Source organism: Hevea brasiliensis, chromosome 3 (genome assembly GCF_030052815.1).
Source record: "Hevea brasiliensis isolate MT/VB/25A 57/8 chromosome 3, ASM3005281v1, whole genome shotgun sequence".
Taxonomy (NCBI): Eukaryota; Viridiplantae; Streptophyta; class Magnoliopsida; order Malpighiales; family Euphorbiaceae; genus Hevea; species Hevea brasiliensis.
The window spans coordinates 4831791-4858918 of NC_079495.1; the positions used below are offsets into that span (position 1 = coordinate 4831791).

At 36.0% G+C, this 27128-nt stretch overlaps 1 protein-coding gene across 1 annotated transcript; it reads left to right on the forward strand.

The window, feature by feature from the left end:
• Positions 1 to 6589: 6589 nt before the first annotated feature.
• Positions 6590 to 10962, forward strand: LOC110632663 (ubiquitin-conjugating enzyme E2 variant 1C). The gene is made up of 4 exons (XM_021780971.2): positions 6590 to 6836; positions 9043 to 9182; positions 10010 to 10135; positions 10576 to 10962. Exons 1-4 carry the CDS (start codon positions 6803 to 6805, stop codon positions 10714 to 10716), a joined length of 441 nt encoding a protein of 146 aa, XP_021636663.1. The 5' UTR covers positions 6590 to 6802; the 3' UTR covers positions 10717 to 10962.
• Positions 10963 to 27128: the final 16166 nt, after the last annotated feature.

The following is a 27128-nucleotide window of genomic DNA, read 5'->3' on the forward strand; positions in this document are numbered from 1 at the left end:
ACCCCCTATGAGCTATGGAAAGGAAGGAAACCAAATATCTCATATTTCAAAGCATTTGGTTGTAAGTGCTATATTTTAAATAACAAGAAGGATAACTTAAAGAAATTTGATGCTAAATCCGATGAAGGAATCTTTCTTGGGTATTCAACAAAGAGTAAAGCCTATAGAGTGTTCAATAGAAGAACTTTGGTTATTGAGGAAACTATTCATGTTTTGTTTGATGAGACTAACCCTTCTATTAGAAGGAAAAATGCTTGTGATGATAATAATGAGCAGATTTTTGGAAAAGAAAATTTAATATCAAGTCAAGAAATGGAACAAGTTGATGACAAAGATGAGGAAACTCAAGGAGAAACTACAATAGATGTCCATGATGCCAATGAAGATCAAATTAATGAAGAAATGCCAAATTTGGAAGAATTACAAGTAAATGAGCCCCAACATGAAGATTTACCTAAAGAATGGAGATTTCATAGAAATCATCCCCAAGAAGACATTATTGATGATCCATCTCAGAGGATGATGACTAGAGCACAATTAAGAAGATATTTTGATAATGTTGCTTTTGTTTCACAAATTGAACCTAAATGTTTTGAAGATGCTCAAAATAATGAAAGTTGGATTCTTGCCATACAAGAAGAACTAAATCAATTTGAGAGAAATAAAGTTTGGAATTTAGTGCCTAAACTAAAAGATCATTCAATTATTGGAACTAAATGGGTTTTTAGAAACAAAATGGATGAAAAAGGCAATGTTGTTAGAAACAAAGCTAGACTAGTGGCTCAAGGCTACAACCAAGAGGAACGGATTGATTTTGATGAAACCTTTGCTCCGGTTGCTAGAATTGAAGCTATTAGAATGTTGTGTGCCTTTGCATGTTTCAAGGATTTTATGCTTTATCAAATGGATGTCAAGAGTGCATTTTTAAATGGTTATATTGATGAGGAAGTGTATGTTGCACAACCTCCAGGCTTTGAAAATCATGAGCATCCAAATCATGTTTATAAACTTACTAAAGCTTTATATGGTTTAAAGCAAGCTCCTAGAGCATGGTATGAAAGGCTTAGTAAATTCCTTTTACAAAATGATTTTCAAAGAGGCAAAGTGGATACAACACTTTTTGTTAAGAAGCATCATAATGATATGCTCATTGTGAAAATTTATATTGATGATATAATTTTTGGTGCTACTAACGAATCTCTTTGCAAGAAATTTTCTAAGATTATGCAGAATGAATTTGAAATGAGCATGATGGGTGAGCTCACATTCTTCCTTGGACTTCAAATTAAGCAAATGAATGATGGCATTTTCATAAATCAATCAAAGTACATCAAGGATATGCTAAAGAAATTTAAAATGGAAGATTTGAAGAGCATGGGCACTCCTATGAGTTCAACAATCAAAATTGACAATGATGAAAAAGGTAAAGAAGTGGATACAAAGCTTTATAGAGGTATGATTGGCTCTCTTTTGTACCTTACTGCATCTAGACCAGACATACACTTTAGTATTTGCTTGTGTGCAAGATTTCAATCATGTCCAAAAGAATCTCATCTAAGTGCAGTTAAAAGGATTTTTAGATATCTCATTGGCTCACAATCAATTGGTTTATGGTATCCAAAGTGTGAATCATTTAATCTTGTTGGCTATAGTGACTCTGATTTTGCTGGAAGTAGACTGGATAGAAAAAGTACTTCAGGTACTTGTCAATTTCTTGGTCTTGCACTAGTTTCTTGGCACAGTAAGAAATATATAGCTGCTGGTAGTTGTGTTGCTCAAATCTTATGGATGAAACAATAATTGGAAGATTTTGGTCTAAAATATAATCTTGTCCCAATTAGGTGTGACAACACTAGTGCCATAAACTTGGTCAAAAATCCAGTCCAACATTCAAGAACTAAACACATTAAGATCAGACATCATTTTATTAGAGATCATGTTCAAAATGGAAATATCAAAATCGAGTTTGTTGCCTCTGAAAATCAACTTGCTGACATTTTTACAAAACCTCTTAATGAAGAAACATTTTGCAGAATTAGAAGGAAAATTGGTATGTGTGAACTAGTTGTTTGAAATTTAATTCATAATTAAATATGTGAGTGATCTGCTGTGATATAGGTTTGCTAAGAAATCTTTAAAGAATATTAGCTAACTTGTTTGTGTACTCGTGAAATTAGTTTACTAAGTTGTATGCTAATATTGCGTGACTAAAATTAGTTTGCTATATCTTGTACTGTTCAAATTTCAAACTGAAAGGTGATTGCTCTTGAAATTTTTCTGCATGTACAGCAATGCATTTATCTTTTCACATTTGATATCACATTCTCAGTGCTGTGTCAGATATGTAGAAATGTTTATGTGTGCATATAGGGACAGATAAACTTGTTTGAAATATAGAATAAAATAAAATAAAAAGTAAGAAAACTGGTTCAGTTGAAAGTACAATGACACTGAAAAGCGCGGGACTCAAGAGGACTTAAACCCTCTGCCACACGAAACCCCCACGCTTTCTCTCTCTCTCCTCTGTATCGATTGCCGACACCTCCCAAAACACATCCATTCTCTCTTTTTCCAGCAAAACACACCCTAACCCACCAAATATCTCAACTCTCCTTTCCTCGTCCACTCTTCTCTCACCAAAATGCCCATATCAGATTTCATTTTGTTTTAATGGCTCGCACCAAACGAAAGTCCCCTGTTGCTGCGACTGCTTCGTCTTCCTCATCAGCATCCGACGATGTTCCTGTCGCGGCATTGCGAAAGAAAATGAAAGGAAAGCAAAACGTACCTGCATCGAAGTCAGCAAGTGAGTCTTCAAATCCATCCAAGGGTGTCGAATCCCCTATACCGACGCCAGAAAAGAAAAAGAAGGGACAGAAGCAAGGGCTAGATACGCAACGAAAAATGCATACCGTAAAATCTTCGGGTTCAGTGGATAAAGCACTGTTGGATTGAAAATTCATCAAATGGGAGAACTTTAATCAGGTAAACTTTCAATTCAAAGAGCTTTTTGAGTTTCAAGGTTGGTTGGATGTGTGTGAATGTGCAAATGAGTATTACCCTAGCCTTGTTCAAGAGTTTTATAGAACCATGAGAACTGTTAATGATGAGGACAGATTTGAAGTAATTTTGAATAACAGTACGTATGATGTTTCTGTTGAACTGATAGCCACGGCTTTGAAATTGCCCAATGATGGAAATAAAATTTTCGCACATAAGGATGTTGCTAGGGTGGTAGGATTCAATTTGGTTGAGTTTGAAAATGAGGTGTTCCCTGTTAACACTGCCAAAAATGAAAAGTCCACTAGCACAAAAGCACTACAACATATCAAAATCATTCACAGTATGGTGAACTACATTTTCTGTCCTAAATCTGGTAGCTATGGTTATTTGAGTCACTTGGACATGTGTATTATGTGGCACATTGTGCACAAAGTTAGAATGAATTTGGCTTATTTAATCTTCAAGAACATGTGCAAAGCTTATGGGATTGGAAAATTGCCTTATGCACATCTGTTGACTGCTGTGTTTAAAGAGCTACATGTAAATGTTTCTAAGGAAAGCTCTAGAACTGATTTAATAGTGCTTAGGGAAATACATTCAGACACTGATGGGAGAAAGAAAAGATTTGAAAAGGGTGGTTCCTCCTCTGCTAAGGTTGATTCTGAATCTGCTAGTGAATTTTTGAGTGAAATTCAAGGGATAAAAGCTACTGTTAATGAACAATTTAGTTCAACAAATCAGTCCCTTGACATTCTCAGAAAATTTGTAGATGTGGTTGACTATAAAGTGAGTCACCTGCTCAATCAAAATGAGGAGTTAAAAAGGCTGATTATGGATCTTCAGCAGGCCAAGGACACTGGTGTTCCAACTAAAGTTGAGGCTGGTACCCAAGTTTCTGCTGATAAGGGTGAAAGCAATAAGGTTGGTGAGTCTCATGATGCTATGGCACATGAAAGTGATCAAGTTGCTGAACCTGAGCTTGAACCTGTAGTAGAAGCACCTGTTGAGCATGCTACTGAACAGGTGATTGAACCTGAAATTGGCCTCACAGCTGATGTCCCTACTGAGCATGAAATTGAAAAGGTTGTAGAACCTGAAAGGGAGATGCCTATTGAACCTCCACCTGCACCACCAGTTGAGACTGCTGTTGTTCCTACGCAGCACCAGGAAACTTCTTTAAAAGATCACCAAGCTAGTGCTCAAACTCACTATTCGCACTGCTGCCTCGCAAAGAAAGAAAGGTAAGAAAAGGTACAAGTCCACCGTGTCAAATCCATACCAGACCCTCGCTGCTGATCTTAAACCACCTTCTGAAGAAGATGAGCCCGAGAAAGTTGATCAAGTGGCTGACCAAGCACCTCAGCCCCCTGTTATTAAACTCCCTAGGAAGAAAATGGTGCCTTCAAAATCCACTCGCAGGAGTAAAAGACTTAAATAGCATCTCATCTGGATTTTTAGTTTACTATCTGCATATTTAGTTTCCTAGTCTGTTTGCTACTATTGGTTTTTAGTTTGCTACTGTCTACCTTACTGCGTTTACTTTGGGCTAACATGATTCTTTTTGGATTATTTTCTCCTGTTTCCTTTTTGATTGATGACAAAAAGGGGGAGAATGGATATGGATATGTGAATATGTGTTCATGTGAATATGTGTTCATAATTGTGTTGATGAACATGGAAATATGGAAATGTGTTGATATACTTGTGAAGTGTGATGATATGTGAATATGTGTTGATACTTGTGTTGATGGAAATGTGTTTATACTGGTGTTTATACTTGTGAATTGTGAATATGCTTTATAGCATAAATTCAGGGGGAGCTTATAATAGATTTCTTGGAAATTATGAGCATATATTTAGGGGGAGCATTTTCGGTATACTATACTTGAATTTACATACTCACATAAACTTTCACACACCTTTATTTTTTATTGTTGATTCAGTTGAGTTTTGTCATCATCAAAAAGGGGGAGATTGTTGACCCCGTGTAGCTCAAAATGAGCATTGATTTTGATGATAACAAAACTCAAAGGGAATCTATCTAACCCAACTTAAAAGTGATGTGTAGATTCTTTGTCTTATTAATTCTTGAAGTTGCAAGGATACTCAAAGGCATTTCAAGACAAATTCAAAATGAGAAAAGGACAAGACTATGGAAGCCAAGACTCAAAGAAAAGGTATGAAAGGCATAGTATTAAGGAGTGAGTCTTAGGTCTTTTATGAAAAGGATAGATGAGAATTTAGTCATATGGAGCTCAAAGATGAAATTTTATTTTCTGATTACTTTTTCTCATCATGACCTTGGATACTACCATTGAAATATTTTTAAGGTCTAAATCATTTGACATTGCAAGTTGAGATATGCAGCTGTTGACTTAGTTTGCTAACTGGTTTGCTAAATTTTTTAGTTTGCTAATGAGTTTGCTAAAAACGTTAGTTTACTAACCAGTTTACTGACTGCTCCTAAAATTTCATTAGTTTGCTAATTTATCAGAGCTGCTCAACTTCGCACAAAAGGACAAAATAACGGCTATTTGGCAGTGTATATAACGTTCCAAAAGTGTTTCAAACGGTCTAAAATAATTTGGGACTATAAATACACATTCTTTACTTCATTTACACTTGATGAAAGCCTACATTTGAACTCCAACATTGATTTTTCATTTATTGCTTTCATTCAAGAGCTTTAAAGATTTTGAGCTTCCATTGGCAAATCAACTCATCTCTTCTTTATAGTTTGATTTGTATTGAGTAAGAGTGAGTGTTACAATGTTGAATTGCATTTAAGAGAGGTTGTACAAGCACCTATTGAAGCTTGAGAGAGAAAGTGCTTGTGATAGCACTTGTGAAGGTTTCAAACTACCTTGGTAAAAGCTTGGTGTTGAAAAGTTGTAAAGGGCTTTTGGTCTCTTGCCTTCAAAAGAGCAAATAGTGGAGAGAAGACTCAAAGAGGGTTCTTTGAGAGAGTGGATGTAGGCTAGTTAAGCCGAACCACTATAAAAATCGTTGTATTTGATATCTCTAACCTTGACCTCCTTATTTTTATGCAATTTAAATTTTTCTTGCTATACATGATATTGAATGTTGCTTGAATAGATTGAGTTGATAAATTTGTGGACATATTGAGTGATTTGAGAAATTAGTTATTCATTGTATGATGCATGCTTTGTTAGTTATTGTCATATACATTGATTGAGGCTTGAATTGCAACTTAGGAACACATTGTTGAAGCACATATTACTTTCATTTTATATAGATAAGCACCTAGTTGAACAAAGCCGCAATTTTTCATTAGGCTACAAGCAAGGGCCGAAAAATTGTTAAAGTCCAATTCACCCCCCTCTTGAACTATTTTGGGACAACAAATGTTTGACTATTTATTATTTGTGATAATAAGATATATTTTTGAATTTTTTTATAAAATTAATATTTTTATTTTTAATAATTATATATATGATATATTTTGGGCAGAAGCAAAATGAACCATAGCCCAATTACATAAATAGTGAAGTGGAACTCAAAAGATGGGCTTTGCCTTTACTTCAGAAGAGGTCCATAAACCAAAAAAAAAAAAAAAAAATCCTACCCATCATTCTCTCAAGTAGCCTGTAAACTTTATTTTGTTTTTCCTTTCTTTTTAATCTGTGTCCCCTCGTCCTCAATTTCTCTGCTTTATTCTCTGCTTTGCCTTCGTCGCCTCGCCAGTCTTTTCCTAGATTCTCCACCCCTGACCCCTCTCTCTCTCTCTCTTCAATCAGATCTCAACTAACGCCTTCGGGGAAATTGCTGTGAACCACCCATGACGCTTGGCTCAGGAGGATCTAGTGTCGTGGGTGAGTCCCTTGATCGTATACCAACATACCCTTTTTGGGTTTTTCTTATCCTGACTCTGATCTTCTGCTTTTTGTTTGTTATGTCGTATAATCTGCTCATGGGTTTTATTCTTTTTTGTTTTGTCCGTTTGATGTTTATCTGCTGTGGGTGGGTTTTCATTTTTGTGATTTGGGGTTGTGGCTTTTTGTTGGCTTCTGTAATGAGATATACCTGGAGATTTTCCTATTTTGAAGTATTTGATGGTTTCTGTTTTGTGCTTTTTGGGAGATTATTAAGTTTGCGAAAAATCTGATTTTTTTTGCCTAATTTTTAGATCAATTATGTGCAATTTAACTTGTGTTCCTGCTGCTTTCATCTGATGGATTTTATGTAATGGAGCTGTTTTAGATTATCGAGTGATGAAAACTCTATTTGATTCTATTTCTCTGCTTTTTGGTAAATAACTTGATATCATTAACCACTTCAACCAAACTCTGGTCAGGCTTTGTTCTGTGATGGTTATAAACTATAAATTGATAGCTCCCTTGAAATTGTGAATATTTTGGGTCATCAAGTTGTGTTGTGGGTGCTGTTAAATTTCTTTTCATTTCTTTTAACATGTATTATGGAAAATAACTTCAACCTATTTAATGGCAAGGTGAATTCATTGGATATAGGAGTATTACTATTTAGCAGCTGCTTGATCCCTCCTGATATATGATATTCGAATGAAATAACTTGGAATTGGATATTTTTTGTTTTGTTGAGTGGAAAATCTTCTTTATCCATGCACGTGCATGTACTGCTGTGGTGCGCATGATGTGTATGTACCATTCTTGGAGGAAAGTTTGTGGCATCCTAGTTACTGACTTATTATATTAATAGGACATACTTATTTATAATGCACAACGGACATCAGTGTTTTTTATTTATGTATGTTTGTAGTAAATGTTATTGCTTAAATTTAAAAGTTATAGGTTTTTGCTTCTGTTCCATTAGTTTTAAGTCTGAATGATGGATCAGTTTATTTTATTTTATTTATTCATTTATTTATTTTAAGGATAGAATCAGAAATTAATTTGAAGTTACCTGTTGGACTCAATTTTGAAGTTGACAAAAGTTCAAGGCTATCTAATTGAATTGAATTTTTGGTTATATAGTCTTGTAGCTATTTTTCCTAATATAAAATGGTATATGGATAGATGATGAAACAACAGAATTACACATAGAAGATAAACATATTGCAAAATATTTTGCTAGAAATGATCAGAAGCAGCTATTGCTGGTTGTATTCAGACCAGTTAAGTAAATGCATTAAGGTTGATATACTAAGTTCTCTGAGTTTACTGCTATGAACACTTTTTTTTTTAATAAATTGGGGAAATAATGATTGCTAAGGTGAAAATTTATTTGATCGCAAGATTCCTAAAAAGTTGAAAGGGAAATTTTACCGTACAGTCATGTGACCGGCTATGTTATATGGTAGTGAATGTGGGGTACTAAATGAGTCGTATGTGTCTAAAATAAGAGTTGCGGAGATGAGAATGTTAAGGTGGATGAGTGGCCATACTAGACTAGATAAAGTCCGTAATGAGAGTATTAGAGAAAAGGTAGGAGTGGTGCCAATTGAGGATAAGTTGAGAGAAGGGAGATTGAGGTGGTTTTGTCATGTGAAGCGCAGATATATGAAGTCTCCAATTAGACAAGTAGAGTACATTAGATTAGAGGATAGAAAGAAAAGAAGGGGTAGACCTAAACTGACTTAGAGGATAGTAGTATAAAATGACTTAGAAGCATTATACATTTCCGAGGGTTTAATCCAAAATCGTTTAGAGTGGAGAAAGAGAATCCATATAGCCGATCCCAAATTTTTGGGATAAAGGTTTAGTTTAGTTGAGTTGAGTAGAATGATTGCTAAAGTGAATTTTAGCATCCCAAGCAGCTATATGTCAAGGACGGTTGGGATGTGCAGACATTCATTTGTTAAAAGTTCTGTGTGTTAGTTCTGTTCACATATAAATCAGGGGGTGCTTTAATATTGCAGAATGAGTACAGTATAGTTGATTTATTAAATAAGGGAGTTTGTATTGTCTTTCAGAAGAATTTTCATGGTTAAACAACTATGTGGAGAATGAATTGGTTTGGTACTTGCAGTCTATTTGGGATTTTCTGTTGATTAATATTGCAGAATCATGTGTGACACTAACTGATTGAGCTTCTGAGCAGTGCCTCGGAACTTCAGATTGCTGGAGGAACTTGAACGTGGTGAAAAAGGTATTGGGGATGGAACTGTAAGCTATGGAATGGATGATGGAGATGACATCTACATGCGATCCTGGACTGGCACAATCATTGGTCCTCACAATGTGATTACTCTTTCTCTCTCTCTTTCTCTTCTCATGTGTCAGTGTATGTATGTGTGCCTGTGTGTGTAATAGTTATTGCCAAACATTTCCAGCAGGTGAACCATTGTGTTCATGCATGTACATATACACATTCTATCTATTTCAATTTATCATTGGATTTGATTAATTGTGAATTTGCAGTGGCTTATGGCCAAAGAAAGCAAAAAAATGTGCCATCTGGATTGCTGTTATGTATTTAACTTGTACTTACCCCTAAGGTTCTGAATTTTAGATGGTGTCAGAATTACTATGGATAGGGTTTCAACCTGTCTATTCAGTGAAACTTATGTTATTTCAACTTTTCTCACTTCTTTTTTCAATTTTTATTAATAGCAATTGGCCTGTAGGTACAGGCTGTCCTTTATTTTCCCTTTTTTAAAAAAAAAAAAATTCTTAATAAGTTATCCTATTTCTTATGGCTACTGTTGTAAGAAGTTATGAAGTCCCTTGTGATCATTTTGCTTCATTCCTTTGTAAATTTACATACTTAAAAGGTGGATTTGCAACCAATGGTGATCATTAGAGTATACTAGTAAATTACGTAGTTTAAAGTGATTCAGATCACTTTGTGTATTCAAAATTCAGTTCTTTATCTTTTAAATCCAAGGAACATATAAATCTCTTCTTCATTATGTTGGGTTCAAAAACTCTAATTTTGTTGGTGACTTTGTGTAAATCATACTGCAGAATGATTGAATGAAAAGTTTTGCCCTTTGCGTCTTGTGTTTGGGATTCTTACATATTTTAAAGGTTTACAAGTTCAACAGTTTCCCTCTTTTTCATGTCAGACTGTACATGAAGGTCGAATTTATCAGTTGAAGCTGTTCTGTGATAAAGATTATCCTGAGAAGCCACCAAGTGTTCGATTTCATTCACGGATCAACATGACTTGCGTTAACCATGAAACTGGAGTGGTATGGTTATGTTGAAGAACTTCAATTATGTTTTATATCACAATTCTATCCAACTTTATTATATTGAGTTGTGGACAATGATAGATGTACTTTATTGTGTTTCCTTGATTCTTCTTTTCTCTGATGGACAGAAGTGCTGCTTTTGTTAGTTACAGCAACACTCACTGGAGGATCTTGTACTGTTGCCTTTTATGTAGCACTACTGTTCTTCTATCATGGGAGATTTAACCTGTTTGGCTGCTTTATTGATTTGTGATTGAACTGGAGTGGAACTAAATAAGAAATTGTAGTGTCCATTGCTGTTGAGTTTTATATAGACTGCTGTTGTTATGATTATGGGGGGTACATTCTATTTGGCTGTACCTGTATTGAACAGGAGGGTACCTTTATAAAAATTTGAGAATGTCCATAGTTAACTTGTTATCATATGTTTGCTGCAGGTGGAATCAAAAAAGTTTGGACTTCTTGCAAATTGGCAGCGGGAGTACACTATGGAGGATATATTGACACAGCTGAAGAAGGAGATGGCTGCCCCGCATAACCGGAAGCTAGTCCAACCTCCTGAGGGTACCTACTTCTAGCTTTCAAGGTCATATAGGTATATATATCATATTGCTTATGCAATATATAGTTTGTACTCTCGTGTTGAGCTGGTGAAGTTTGGAACATACAGGGGAATGCCCTAAAAAGACTCTCCAGTTATCTCTCCATGGCTTCATTATCATTTTGCTGTCTACTCGTATGAAAACTCTGTTCAGTGGATGCTGTTTGATTAATGGGATTTATCTGTGTCAAATATTAAAAATACCCGTGAGGTAGTATTTTCAGTTCTTGCTTTGTGCACGTCAAATTTGTTCGACTAGTCTCTTATTTGGTTGTTTTCTGTATGCCTCTGGCTATTGAAGAAGCAGCCGCAGAGTGGTACTATTGTTTTATTCTTGCTTGAATCTTTTATCAGTCTCTTTCCTATAATTTAAACAGTTCTGATATCTGGAAAGGGTCCCTCTCCTCCCTCTTCTTGCAGTGTTATTCAGGGAGTTTTTTTTTTTAATAATATTTGTCAACACTCAACATCTAAAAGAGAAGAATTCTAATGGGTTTGTAATTGGTCGAAGGTTAACTAACTTATTGAATGGATCAAGCGCAATTAATTTTAGTCTTCTTTTTTCATGGACTCATGCCTCTATTCTCAAACAATTGCGAAGGCACTTGGATAATGGCGAAGGTGAGGTACATGTGGGATGTGGCAGTTCTTCCGTCGAAAGAAAACAATGAAATTTCACTTTTCAAGGTTTTTAGCCCCACCCGCTCTACTTTTTGCCAAGTGATTTCTAACAAATTCATTCGTTAATGCTATCACACGTCACTCAAGTCTCTATATCTCATCCAACATGACTTTTATCTAATGGAAATGGTAAAATTGAGACCTTAAAGTTGATACCACAACTACTTTTTATTTTGGTTAATCAATGTGAGATCAAAAGGTCAATATCATCCAAACTCATTAACAAACAATTTTGAAATAATTCCACTAACTTCCCACCATGAATTGCAAATTTGCAACCATTTGAAGCACTTTATCTTTTAATAATTAGATTTGTTAGTTGGGAGTGCAATGAATGGTGCTCATATTTTTCACTTGGAAATACAAGAAATTATTCATTTAAATACATCAATCCAAGTGTAATTGGTCAACCAATCATCATCATAACACATATTAATATTTAATAATGATATATAAGTACTAATTTAAAACTATTGTTTTTCGTTGTTTAATTATTTTAGATATTATGTCTGTATCAATATTTAAAACTTATAAATCCTTCATCTTAAGGCTTTCCCTTTCTCTTATTAACTTATTATATTTCTATGGTGAAACATTTAATATTTATGTTAAACGAAGGTAGACGTACACATAGGTTTAGAGAACTTTTTCATTTTATATTTGAGTACTACATGTATTATCTAACAGATGTAGTCATTATTAATTTTATCTATAATCGTGTTATGATACGTTAATCTTAATATTCATATTTATATCATACTCATTTTGTGAGTATATTTGTAATACCCCTATATGCATAGCCTGATACATTTTACTGTTACGGTAACCGGTGTCGGTCTGGATAATTAAGGAGGATAGAACCACATCTAAGACACCTAGATAAGCATTGAATGTAAATAATTAGTTATTGCCAGATAGGTAACTATAAATAAGAAAACAGAACATAAAAACTTAAATGAGCCGGGAGTCACAGCGATGGGTGACCTTCCCAGAAAGTGACTGCGAAGACCATCGTAACTGCGAAGACCATCGTAACCCAAATTTTGAACCGAAAAATATGACACAGCAGTCCTTAGGACTATTGCGAACACAGTGGAAAAGAGAAAATCACAGAAAAGAATTGTTAAGCAGGTCAAATAATTAGATCAGAGATCCGGAAGAAATATCGAATAACTTACAAACCGGATCAAACCAGCGAGGGGTAATTTGGTCAATTCACCCCTATAGCTGACTCATGACCTAACTATCCAATAAAATCGGAGAAACTAAAAATTTTGGAATCGAGAATTAAATTAAAGAACTATTAAAAAATTTAAGAAAAAGAAAAAGAATAAAACTTTGAGTTATGACATCATGTGGATGACATCACACATGATGTTAAAATTCATTTTATTTTTCCCACCAATTTTGACTAAGTCAAAAATCATTATTAAAGACATAAAAATACAAAAATTAAAAAGAAAAAAAAACAATTTCTTCTCCTCCTTCAAGCTTTGGCCGAAACCTCCATCCCTCTCCTCCATTGAAACACCTCCATGAAAGCTTGGCTTCAAGCTTACTTCTTCACTTATTTAACCCTAATTTCTCAAATTTCCCCATAAAAGCTTGCTATCTTCACTTGAGAAGGTGATTTGAAGAAGAAAAGAAAAGGAAAAAGGGAGTGAAGTGAAAAATTGAAGTTCAAAGTGAAGGTAGGCAATTTAATTTGAAATTTTAGTTTGATGCACATGTATTAAGTTGATTTAACTTAGATTTTCACTTAAATTTAAAACAAAACAATTGTTGGGGGAGTAATTAGAAATTCGGCCAGCTTATGTGAGGGTTTCAATTGAATGAATATATTTTAATTTCATTAGATATTAAATTTATGCAATTAGGGTTCTTGAGCATGTGAAAAATGGGAAAAAAATTAGGGAATTGGTCAATTGATGCAATTGACCTTATACGAGTTGAGAAATGGTCAATTGGGACCATTTGTGGTGTATGTGAATTGGTAGAACCAAATTGCAATTCGGATTGGTTAGTATTCATATTCTAGCAGCTTGACCTAGGTTACTTTCAAGGATCAAAACTGAAAATTTACCAATCCAATTGGTGGGAGGCCTATTAGGAATGAAAACAAACACATAATGACACATTTTTTATTTAGGAAACATGCCCAAAAAATGACCATAACATAGTGAACAATTAGGTTAAACTCGGGTATAGTGCAGTGCCACTGTACCAAAATGACCAAATGAGGCCATAACTTGGGTCATACAGGTCCAAATTACTTGATTTTTGTGGCATTTGAAAGGTATGACATAGCACTACAACTTTCATGAAAAACACTAACTCAAATTCTGTCCATAACCCAGTTATTTTGCCACCCAAAATGAATAGTCCAAAACTGCCAGAACCAAATTAGGTGCCTAGAAATCTGGGTTAAACCAATCCGGCCAGCCATGTTCAAATACCCATATCTTAGGCTACAAAACTCCAAATGAAGTGATTCAAAAAGGAAAGTAAATTTAAGACAATAAGGAACAAGTTTTATACAGAATACTTTGCCGAATTCCCACAGCAATATGATCAATAGAACAGTACAAAACAGGATATTAAATCTAGAAATTTTGAAATTGTACCTAAGAGACCTAAAATTTGAAGAAACAATCAAAACCAACAAATTAGGCACCCAAAATGTGGTATGTGAGTGTAATTGAATTTTCCATATAAGTATAAAAAGTCAATATTTTGACTTGAATAGTACCATAAATAGTAACCCCGAAATGAAAATCTCCAAGAACGTTAGTTTAAGCATGTTATGGCTAGAATTGAGCATATATAAATTAATTATTGGATTTATTGTGAGATAAGATACAGAAACACTGTCAATTGTGTATTTCAGCTGAAAAAGACCTAGAAGGGCTAAGAGACTGAGTCAAGGCCTAGAGGCGACTCATATCAGGTCTGTGCACAGTAATTTTTGTTTAAATATATGATTCTTGAAAATTTAATTTTGAGTTAATTATGAATTGTGTTGCTAGTTGTGATTGTGAATATGACTTTGGAAATTGATCAGATTTCTCACAAATTATTTGAATAAATTGTTTTGAATTGATTTTGTGTCACACTCAGCATGACAGTACCACATTATTCGTCCTCCATTTATGGGGTTAAGATCGATTATTTTTCTCCCTCTCTAGCTTACTAGTTGAGATTGAGATCGAATGAGTACTCATTAGCTAGCTAGCCACCTCCCACATTGATTTCGATTAGTGAGGTTGTAGATTGCTTTGTCATGGTGTACAACACGGTATTGATCGAAAATTTTGTGATATGGCTTAAGTTGTGTATGAATTGGCAACACTGTATTTATTAAATTGTTTAACCAAAACTGAGCTATAATGAGCTTTGAAAAATTTGGAAATGTGATTATGAGATTTTTAAATTGTGAATTGTTCATAAATATTTTATATTATGCATTTTATATTTTATTGTGCACCACTGAGTATTTTTATACTCAGCGATAGATACTTTTGCTGTCGTAGACAGAGGCAAGGAAAAAGCAGCAGAGTGAGTTGTTGATTGTGAGGACTACCCAGAGACTTTTGTACGGGTATTTGATTATACCCTTGTAATTTCTTGATATAAATAATTTTGTAGTCATATGTACTTTTGTAACTGAGCAGTTGTACAGTTAATATATAATATTATTGTCTTTTGGATTTTTATGTCTGCAAATCTAACTACAAATGTAAATTTCTTATTTTGAATGCATTGTGCATAGCTTAATTTGAACTATTTGAGATAAAATTTTATTTTGAATTGTCATGACCCAACCTATGGGCCGGACCGGTACTAGAACCTGGGCTAGCCTAAAGCCCCCAAGGCCCATAGTAAGCCTAACTATTTCTCAACCCAACTCTAAGGCCCATTTGGGCTCAATTTCAAGAATTCAACCGGACAAAGTCCGGCCATAAAATGGACCTTTTAAGGGAGATTTTTTGACTCACTCGACCTATAAACACAATATATCATCAATTGGGGAGCTCAGCTCACCCTCCACATACCCATAACAACATAAAGTCAAATGAAAGCTCAGCTCCCTCATCCAGTCCAACATACATGCATATAATAAGTTTACAGGTCCAACATGGCAAATTATATTACAGATCCAAATCAAATAAATATTTCTAACACATGTGAAAAATTCTAGGAGTTTACAGAATTACACAAACATAAATAAACGACCTACGAAGAAGAAAAGTAGGTTAACCACAATAATAATCCTCCTGTAGCCTGAAAAAATAATGAACAAGAATGAGCATTCGACTCAGAGAGTAAATTATCAATTTTAACCATAATCTCTATAGCTATCTAAATCTAATGTACCCTATAGAGTGAAATGCAACATCCTCAATATTTTTGCATCATAACAACAAAAAGATAATTTGGAGTACTCACACACCCCATAAGGTCAAACAGTACATATATGGGAGCTGATCCCCTATACAGCCCTCTTAATTCAACTTGTGCCAGCGAAGAACTCAAGCCGGACTTTCGCTTAATAAACCAAATCGGGGTCCCAGCGAAGAACTCAGGCCGTGTCTACCCCGAAGGACTGGGTCCTAGTGAAGATCTCAAACCGTGCCTACCTGTCCTGTCCATAACCAACACCATACCACACTCACAATGCTCTAAATTACCACAACAATATCCATGGCACTTTAACAGTTGTGAATGCAACATAAAATATGTCTAGAGTTTAACTATATAAATACATATTTATAAGTGATGCATGGGCATACTTGAATATATAATAATATCGAAATTACAATTAAAATTAATATTTTACTCACAGACTCAACCGAAGTCACTGTGGCGGCTGGGTGGAGGAGGAAGGCTGTCTCGACTTACCTGACAATTTTATTACAATCATTTAATAAATTTGACTCAATACAAACTAAGAAAAAGACCAAAGATGTCTTAAGTCGTGCCGAAAATCCGGCAGAATCTCCCCTATACCTAAGACCTACCCAACCTGCAAAAGGGCTTAAAACACACTTCTATATCCACAAACCATACACCCACAACTCAATCATATCACACAGTCCCTCCTGGGCCCATCCAAACAGTCATCAATCATAATATGTAAAATTTCAGTTTAGTCCTTATAATTGTCCCTTTTTGCAAAAACTACCCAAATAAGCTCTAAAAATTCTAAAACTTTGCCCTACGGTCCTTAGCAATATTACTAAGGTAAGGGAAAAAGAATCATAATTTTATGAGCTACCATGAATATTTTATGGATTTTTAATCCCATTCAAGCACTAGAAAATTAAGAAAAAGTGAGGTTCGGGTTTACTTATGCCGATTCTGATCTCGGAAATGCACTCGGGACGTCTGACAATAGTGGAGTAGCTGAAATCTCGATCCAATTCCAAGACTTTTTCGATAGCCGGTTTGTCTGGCCGGAAATTCACAGACCTAGGCAACCGTCGAATTTCCGCGAATTGAAGGTACCTACATGAAACCCACAACACGGGGGTTAGTATATAATTTTTACGAAATTTTCTAAACTCATTTAACGCTCGAAAAAATACTACGAAGTTTCATGGGACCTACTAAAAAACGATGTCGAAAAATTTCGAAATTTATATTGCCCGAAGCTCTCGACGAGTGGAGCGCTCTAGTACTCTCAGTTTTCTCGTGGGGTTCACGGTTTGCCAGAAATCTAGCCCAAAAGTCGAAATGGGCCTTAGAGTTGGGTTGAGAAATAGTTAGGTTTACTACGGGCCTCGGGGGCTTTAGGCTGACCCAGGTCCTAGTGCCGGTCCGGCCTATAGGTTAGGTCGTGGCATGAATTGTGGAGAAGGATGAGAATTCTGTTGATTTGAGTTTTGGTGGTTGAATTGGTGAAGTATATTATTATTGGGAGTGTTTTTCTACAGGTAAAATTTTTTATTTTTTTCAATTATTGCTAGCACTCTGCCGAAATTTTTCCAGAATTTACAGAAAAATAAAATGGACAACAATTTTAACTAGCTTTTAATCTTCAATTAAATATTTTTAGTTCCTACCAAAAATGCTCACTACTTCCAAAAAGTAAGAAAATGGTTTCAAAATCCCTTGTAGTGTACTTAATGAGTTATCGGTAGATGAAGTTCAGTAGTTCATTAGGTATTCTACGGGATCATGTTATGTCTTACAGAGGGGTAAGGTGTGACATGTTTTAGTGGTATCAGAGCCTGATTTTGAAATGAATTTTGATTGTGCATGTGCATATTTCCTTTGATAAGTACAACTGCTCAAGTGTCCTAAATTGATACATATGACATATTTACATCATGAATATGCACTAATGGAGGTCAACCTCTTTGTGTTTGATCTCAGAAAGTAGAAATTTCTGAAAACGGAATGGAAGAGGGAGATCATTTCGTAGAGCAATCTGTTGAGGTTGAGGCCTAAGGGAAAGCCCCAGCACTCTAGAATGTGAGTGGGTCAGCCACTCCAGCTCCTCCTCAAGCACAGCAGATGGCTACATTTTTTTAACAAATGATGAGAAATGTGCCACCATAAGCTTAGATGCAAGCACCTGCAGCACAACCACAGCCCCTGGCTCGCTAATATGAAAAATTAATGAAATTTGGGGCTACTGAGTTCAAGGGCACCGTGGACCCACTGGAAGCAGAACAGTGGCTAGAACGGATGGAAAGGGTATTCAGAAAGCTGCAATGTGCTGAGAAATTAAAATTTGAACACTCAGTATCTCTTCTGCAAGGTGATGCGTATGAATGGTGGAAGACCATCCCCCATAGCCTGGTTGAGCCACCTATTCTTACATGGGCAGATTTCTTGAGGGAGTTCAGACAGAAATAGGTCCCCGATGCCTATGTTGACATGAAAGTGCAAGAATTTTTGAATCTGAAGCAAGGGGACAAGACCATAGCAGAATATGATCGGGACTTCTCAAGGCTAGGCCACTATGCTGGAAGCTTGGTCTCCACCCCAGAGACAGATGCAAGAGGTTTGAGGTCAGGTTAAGGCCTACATTGAGAATACAAGTAGTGGGGTTCCGACACCATAATTTTTCTGAGTTGATATCATAAGCCTTGGAATGTGAAGGGATTGAAATGGAAGGGTCAGTGAAGAAGAATACCCAAGAGAAAGAGAAAACCGAGAAAGCTACTGGCCAATCTACTGAGAGCAGTTTTGGGAAGCAGAAACAATCTAGGAGATTTGGCTCTCACAGTTCTAGTAGAGGCAGATTCTCTGGTCAAAGACCACCTCGGTCTGGTCAGCAGACCCAGCAGGCACCTCAGGGAGCTTTATCAGTCCGGTAGTGTGAGACCTATAGTTGAACACATGGTGGGGTGTGTTTCAAGGCCACTGGTGCATGTTTTAACTATGGAGGGCCCGGACATTTCGCCAAAAATTGTACTAGTCCATGTTGATCTGGACCTTCTGCCACATCTGAGGGATCAGCCCAAGCCTCTACTCCAAGAGGGTCACAGCCATCTAGTAGAGGTAGAGGCAGAGGTAGGCGTAGCACCCCAGGAAGTCAAAGCACTGTTAATCAGCCAGAACCCAGTGGCACACCAGCCAGAGTGTATACAATGCATCAGCAGGAGGAGGCTGAAACATCAGATGTAGTAGCTGGTGTTTTCTCTATCCTTGACCAAAATGTATATGTGCTATTTGATCCTGGCTCCACACATTTATATGTCAGTACTAGTGTGATTTGTTCTACTACTGTTTTGTGTATAAGAATGGACTATGATGTGCTAGTAACTAGTCCATTAGGCCAAGAGATCAGGGTAAATAGAATATATAGGGATTGTCCTTTGGTGATCCAAGGACACACTTTTCTGTCCGACCTGATTGAAATGTCCTTCAGAGATTTTGATATCATCTTGGGCATGGATTGGTTAGCCAGGCATCACGCTATGATTGATTGTAGGCTGAAGATAGTCACTTTTGGTCTTCCTCAGTATGGTGATGTAGTAATACACAGGGAGAGACAATTATTGCCATCAAACATCATTTCAGCTACACTGGCCAAAAAGATGATCAGAAAAGGGTGTGAAGCATACTTGGCACATGTGATGGACACCCGAGTGGGGAGTCCAGTGTTAAGGGACATCCCTACTGTATGTGATTATCCAGACGTGTTTCCTAATGAGTTGCCAGGATTGCCTCCGAAGAGAGAGGTGCAGTTTGAAATTGATGTTATGCCTGGTGTGGACCCAATCTCTATAACTCCATATAGAATGGCACCAGCAGAACTGAAAGAATTGAAAGTGCAGTTGCAAGAGCTGCTTGACAAAGGCTTTATCCACCCTAGTGTGTCAACTTGGGGAGCACCAGTGTTATTTGTTAAGAAGAAAGATGGTACTCTCCGCTTATGTATTGACTACCGGCAGTTGAATAAGGTAACAATAAAGAATAGATATCCATTACCCCGCATTGATGATTTGTTTGATCAGTTGAGGGGTGCAGTTGTGTTCTCCAAAATTAACCTGAGATCGGGTTATTATCAGCTGAAGGTACAAGAGCAGAGTATCCCTAAAACTGCCTTTAGAACCCGCTACGGCTATTATGAGTTCCTGGTCATGCTATTCGGGTTAACAAATGCTCTTGCTACTTTTATGGATCTGATGAACACTATCTTCAGACCATACCTCGACCAGTTTGTAGTGGTGTTTATTGATGACATCTTGGTTTATTCGAGGAGTGCAGAGGAGCATGATAGACATCTGCTCATTGTACTGCAGACTTTGTGGGAGAAACAGCTATATGCAAAATTGTCAAAGTATGAATTTGGGCTGAAGGAAATATCCTTCTTGGGGCATATAGTATCAGCAGAAGGCATCAAGGTAGATTCTAGTAAGATAAAAGCTGTCCTTAATTGGAAACCACCCAGGAATGTCACAGAAATTCGCAGTTTTCTGAGTTTAGCGGGATACTACTGCCGATTTGTGAAGGGTTTCTCTATGTTGGCATCTCCATTGACTAAGCTGCTTCGGAAAGATATAAAATTTTAATGGACGGATAAATGCCAACAGAGTTTTGATGCATTGAAGAAATGTTTGACTAAAGCTCCAGTCCTTACTTTACCTATCTCGGGTAAAGAATACACAGTTTACAGTGATGCTTCTCACAATGGGGTAGGCTGTGTACTGATACAAGATCAAAATGTCATTGCATATGCATCACGCCAGCTGAAACTGCATGAGAGAAATTATCTGACACCTGACTTAGAGCTAGCAGCTATTGTGCTCGCTCTTAAGATCTGGAGACATTATTTGTATGGAGATAAGTGTTATATCTACACAGATCATAAGAGTTTGAAGTATCTGAGCACTCAGAAAGAGTTGAATTTGAGATAGAGGAAATTGTTAGAATTGATTAAGGACTATGATTGTCTGATAGACTATCAGCCAGGAAAGGCAAATGTTGTGGTCGACGCCTTAAGTCGTAAGACTATAGTAAGTCTATAGGTTTCTCCTTTGTCTATGGTACATGAGTTAAGAGCATTGCATGCCAGTTTAGAGATTAATGATGAGGGGCAGACAGCTGTTGCATTGCATGTACAACCAGTGTTGATTGATCAGATCAGAATGGTTGCTCAGAATGACCAAAAATATTAGAAGCTATTAGAAGAAGTCAGACAGGGCAAGAAACTAGAATTCTTAGTGAGAGATGACGGCTTACTGCTACACCAGGGCAGGATGTGCATTCCTATGATGTTGATTTAAGGCAGATCATTATGAAGGAAGCACATGAGTCTCTTTTTGCTATGCACCCTGGTGGTACTAAAATGTATAGAGGGCTGAAAGAACACTACCGGTGGATGGGTATGAAAAGAGATGTAGCAGAATTTGTTTCCAAATGCCTAACTTGTCAACAAGTGAAGGCAGAGCATCAAGTACCAGCAGGTTTGTTACATCCACTACCAATATCAGAATGGAAATAGGAGAGAATAATTATAGATTTTGTGATGGGACTTCCGAGGACACAGAAGAGTCATGATGTGGTATGGGTGATAGTTGACAGACTGACAAAGTCTGCTCACTTTCTGCCTGTCCAGATGGACTACAGTTTAGAAAGATTGGCCAAGTTGTACATTAATGAGATAGTAAGACTGCATGGAGTGCTAGTATCCATTCTATCTGACAAAGATCTTAGGTTCACTTCTAAATTCTGGGGTAGTCTTCAGAGAGCCTTAAGAACTAGACTGAACTTCAGCATGGCATTCCACCCACAGACAAATGGCAAGTCTGAGAGGGTAATTCAGATCTTGGAGGACATGTTACGGGCTTGTGCGATTGAGTTTGAGGGCAGTTGGGACACACACTTGCCTCTGATTGAGTTTACTTATAACAACAGCTACTAATCAAGCATTGGGATGCCTCCATATAAAGCTCTGTATGGCAGAAAATGTAGAACTCCATTGTGTTGGGATGAAGTGGGCGAAAGAAAGATGATTGGGCCAGAAATTATTCAGCAGACTGAAGAGAAAATCAGATTAATTAGAGATCGACTCAAAGCTGCATCATACCGTCAGAAGTCCTATATTGATCTGAAGAGAAGGGATATTGAGTATACAGTGGGCGAGAAAGTATTCCTCATGGTTTCCCCTTGGAAGAAAATCATGAGATTTGGCAGAAAAGGGAAACTAAGTTCTCGTTTCATCGGGCCCTATGAGGTTTTGGAAAAAGTGGGTCCTTTGGCATACCATTTGGCATTACCTCTAGAGTTAGAGAAGATACATAATGTCTTCCATGTATCGATGTTAAGGAGGTACAGATCTGACCCATCTCATGTGTTACCAATGGTAGAAATTGAAGTGAATCCAGATCTCACATATGAGGAAGAACCTATAGAGATTCTGGCTTATAAGGTGAAGCAGCTACGGAACAAGCAGATACCATTGGTTAAGGTGCTGTGGAACCATCATTCAGGCCAGGAGGCTACTTGGGAACGAGAGGAGGACATGAGGAGACAACACCCACAGCTGTTCAGAGACTAATGCCAGGTAAAATTTCGAGACAAAATTTATTTTAAGGAGGGGGGGGGGAGAATTGTAACACCCTTATATGCATAGCCTGGTACATTTTACTGTTACACTGACCGGTGTCAATCCGGACAATTAAGGAGATTAGAACCACATCTAAGACCCCTAGATAAGCCTTTAATGCAAATAATTAATGATTGCCAGATAGGTAAGTATAAATAAGAAAAATAGAACATAAAAAATTAAATGAGCTGGAAGTGACTGCGAAGGCCATCGTAACCCAAATTTTGAACCGAAAAATGTGACGCTGCTGTCCTTATAACTATTGCGAATACAGGGGGAAAGAAAAAATCATAGAAAAGAATTGTTAAGCAGGTCAAATAATTAGGTCAGGGATCTGAAAGAAATATCGAATAACTTGCAAACCGGATCGAACCAGCGAGGGGCAATTTGATAAATTCACCCTTAGAGCTGACTCTTGACCTAATTGTCCAATCAAATCGGAGAAATGAAAATTTCAGAATCAAAAATTAAATTAAAGAACTATTAAAAAATTTAAGAAAAAGAAAAAGAATAAAACTTTGAGTTATGACATTATGTGGATGACATCACACATGATGTTAAAATTCATTTTATTTTTCCCACCAATTTTGACCAAGTCAAAAATCATTTTAAAGACATAAAAATACAAAAATTAAAAAGAGAAAAACCCATTTCTTCTCCTCCTTCAAGCTTTGGCCGAAACCTCCAGCCCTCTCCTTCATTGAAACACCTCCATGAAAGCTTGGCTGCAAGCTTACTTCTTCACTTATTTAACCCTAATTTCCCAAATTTCCCCCATAAAGCTTGCTATCTTCACTTGAGAAGGTGATTTGAAGAAGAAAAGAAAAGGAAAATGTCACACCTTACCCCTCTGTAAGGCATAACATGATCCCGTAAAATACCTAATGAACTATTGAACTTCACATACCGATAATTCATTAAGTACACTACAAGGGATTTTAAAACTATTTTCTTGCATTTTGGAAGTGGTGAGCATTTTGGTAGGAATTAAAATCATTTATTCAAAACTTATAAACTAGTAAAAATTTTGTCCATTTTAAATTTTACCGCAAATTTTATAAAAATTTTGACAGAGTTCTGTCTGTATTTTGAGAAAACAGTTTTTCAAATACCTGTGAAAAACACTTTCAATATTTTTACACAACTCCCAACCACCAAATAATTTAAGAGTCAACTCAATTTAGTCCACTTCAAAAATATTTCTACAATCCAATCAAAGTTTATCATCTCAAAATATTTAATAACTTCATTCACATTGCATAAGGTATGAAATTCACAAACTACAAATGTTAATTTACAAAAAGAAGTTCCAAAAATAATATTATTACAATTTATTATACAACTGCTCACTTTACATTGATACTTATGATATTACAGTATTTACATCAAAATAACTACAAGGGTATAAAACAATAACCGTATAAAAGTGTTCAAGAGTTCTTGTCAATCCCGCAGCTCACTCTGCTGCTCTCTCTTTGCTCTTATCTGCGACAGCAAAATAAGCTATCGCTGAGTATAAAAATGCTCAGTGGTGCACAATAAAAATTTAAAATATAATACATGAATCATTCATTATCAAATCACAATTTAAATATTTCTCAATCACATTTCACAGGTTACTAAAATTCATAATAACACAATTTGGTCAAATAGTTCAATAAACACAGTGTTGCCAAATCATACACAACTTAAGCCATGATACAAAATTTTTTATCAATGCCGTGTTGTAGACCACGACAAAGCAATCTACAACCCCACTAATCGAAATCAATGAGGGAGGTGGCTAGCTAGCTAATGAGTACTCATCCGATCTCGACCTCAACTGGTAAGCCAGAGAGGGAGGAAATGAACGATCTCAACCCCATAAATGGAGGAGGAATAATGTGATACTGTCATACTAAGTGTGAGCACAAAATCAGTTCAAAACAACTTATTCAAATAATTTATGAGAAATCTGGTCAATTTTCAAAGTCATATTCACAATCATAAATGGCAACACAATTCATAATTAACTAAAAAAAAATCAAATTTTCAGGAATCATATATTTAAATAAAAATTACTGTGCACAGACCTGACGTGAGTCGCCTCTAGGCCTTGACTCAATCTCTCAGAGCTTCCAAGTCTTTTTCAGTTGAAACACATAGTTTCACAGTGTTTCAGTACCATAACTTAACATAAATCCAAAAATAAATTTAACTTCACTTTTACCTAGCTCTAACGTGCTAAATTCGACGTTCTCGAAATTTTTGTGTTTCGGGTTACTATTCACTACACTATTCAAGTTAAATTGTTGACTTTCTAAGGCTTAATAGGTATGGGAACTCTAACTTCACCCACATACCATATTTTGGTCACCAAACTTATTAGTTTTGGTCATTTTCTCAACACTTAAGTCTTTTAGGCAAAATTATCAATTTTCAGTTTTTAGTGTATCGGTTGCACTGTTCCATTGGTCATTTTACTGTTGGAATTTGGCAAAACTTCCTTCATAGAAAATGTTCCCTATTATCTTAAGTTTATTCTCTTTATTGAATCACACCAATTGGAGTTTTGTAGCTCAAGTTATATGCAAATTACGTTTATTGTTCATGCTGTAGAATTTTGTTTTCGTAGATTATTGATTCCAAATTCATTCAGCAATTTGATCAAGTTAGGTCCATAATTTGGTCTAATTTTCTTCATATGAAATGTTTTACTATGCTTTAGGTTTCCATCGGTTCAAGAATCACCTAAATCGGAGTTTTCTAGAGAGAGTTATAGCCATTGAAACTTTACTGTTCATATGGTAATCTACAGTTCTGCAGGTTCAGGTTACCAACTTTGCTCAGTAATTTGATTGGATTAATGGTATAATTTGGGTTGGTGTTCTTCATGAAAGTTTTGGATCTATATCTCATCTAACAACTGGTAAAATTTTAGGTCATTTTGACTTGCCTAGCTAGAGTTATGACCAAATGAACAAATACTATTCATTTGGTCAGTTTGTGCAGGGTAGCCTGTAATTTTTCAATTTTAGTCAATTTGTTCACTAGGTTTTAGTCACTTTTTGGGCATGCTTCCTAAATGAAAATTGTGTCATTTAGTGCCTATTTTCATCCCCAATTAGTCCCATATCCATTGGACTTGTAAAATTTCATTTTTGGTCCCTCAAAATTGACTTTTGGTCATGGTGCATACCCAATCCGAATTTGGCTTTGATTCAAACACTTCTAACACACTTAATTAGGTCACAAATGGCCATTTCTTTCCTTAAACTATGTTAAAGACATCATTTAGCACTTCTTCACATTTTTGGTCTCTAAACCCTAATGTCCAAAACCCTAATTTCCATGTTAAGCTCATTTCATGCAATTAAACTATATAAACCTCAACTACACCTTCAATCAAGCTTGCCTACCCTTTTAATTGTATCAAAATCCATCAATTTCAAGTTACCTTTAAGCTGGCTGAATTTCATTATATTCCTAAATATGTTGTTTTTATTTTATTTTCATCAATACTAGTTCATTTCAAGTGCAAATTCATGAATATAAAGAGAATTGAGAGGATTCTTGACTAACCTTTCAGGAAGTATTCCCAAAGCTTCAATTATTCCACTTTCTTCCCTCCTATTCTTCTTTAATCTTCTTTTCTAGGGTAACTTAGAAGCTTTTTAGGGTTTAGGGTTGAAATTTGTGGGGAAGAACTAAGTTTTTCAAGCTTTAAAAGCTTGTTAATGGAGGAACCTTGGGAGATAAAAGTGAGAGAGAGATGAGGGCGTTTTTTGAAGAAAAAGAAATGATTTTATTTCTTTTTTTTATGAATTTTTAAGTCTTATGGAAGACCAAAAGTGTAAATAAATAAATTAATTAATTATATTCTTTATGGCATCATGCATGAGGTCATGCATGATATCATCACCTTTTGACTTTTCCATTTTCCATTTTCTTTTTTTTTTTTATTTTTCTATTAGTTCTTTAATTTAATTCTCGATTCCGAAATTTTCTTTTCTCCGATTTTATTTGACAGTTAGGTCAGGAGTCAGCTCTCGGGGTCAATTGACCAAATTGCCCTCGTCAGTTCATCCCGGTTTGCAAATAATTCAGTATTTCTTCCGACTCCCTGATCTAATTATTTGACTGGCTTAACAGTTCTTTTCGTGATTTTCTCTTTTCCACTGTGTTCATAAGGGTCCTAAGGACCGCGGCGTCACATTTTACGATTCGAAATTTGAGTTTAAAACAACTTCGCAGTCGTTCCCGAGAAGGTCACCCATCGCTGTGACTCTCGGCTCGTTTAACCTCTTATGTTCTGTTTTTCTTGTTTATACTTAACTAATTGGACATTACTAATTATTTGTGTTTATGGTTTATCTAGTTGTCTTAAGTATGGTTCTAATCCCCTTAATTGTCCGGACCGACTCCGGTCACCGGAACAGTGAAATATACTGGGTTATGCAAATAGGGGTGTTACAGAAAAAGGGAGTGAAATGAAAAATTGAAGTTCAAAGTGAAGGTAAGCAATTTAATTTGAAATTTTAGTTTGATGCACATGTATTAAGTTGATTTAACTTAGATTTTCACTTAAATTTAAAATAAAACAATTGTTGGGGGAGTAATTAGAAATTCGGCCAGCTTATATGAGGGTTTGAATTGAATGAATTCGG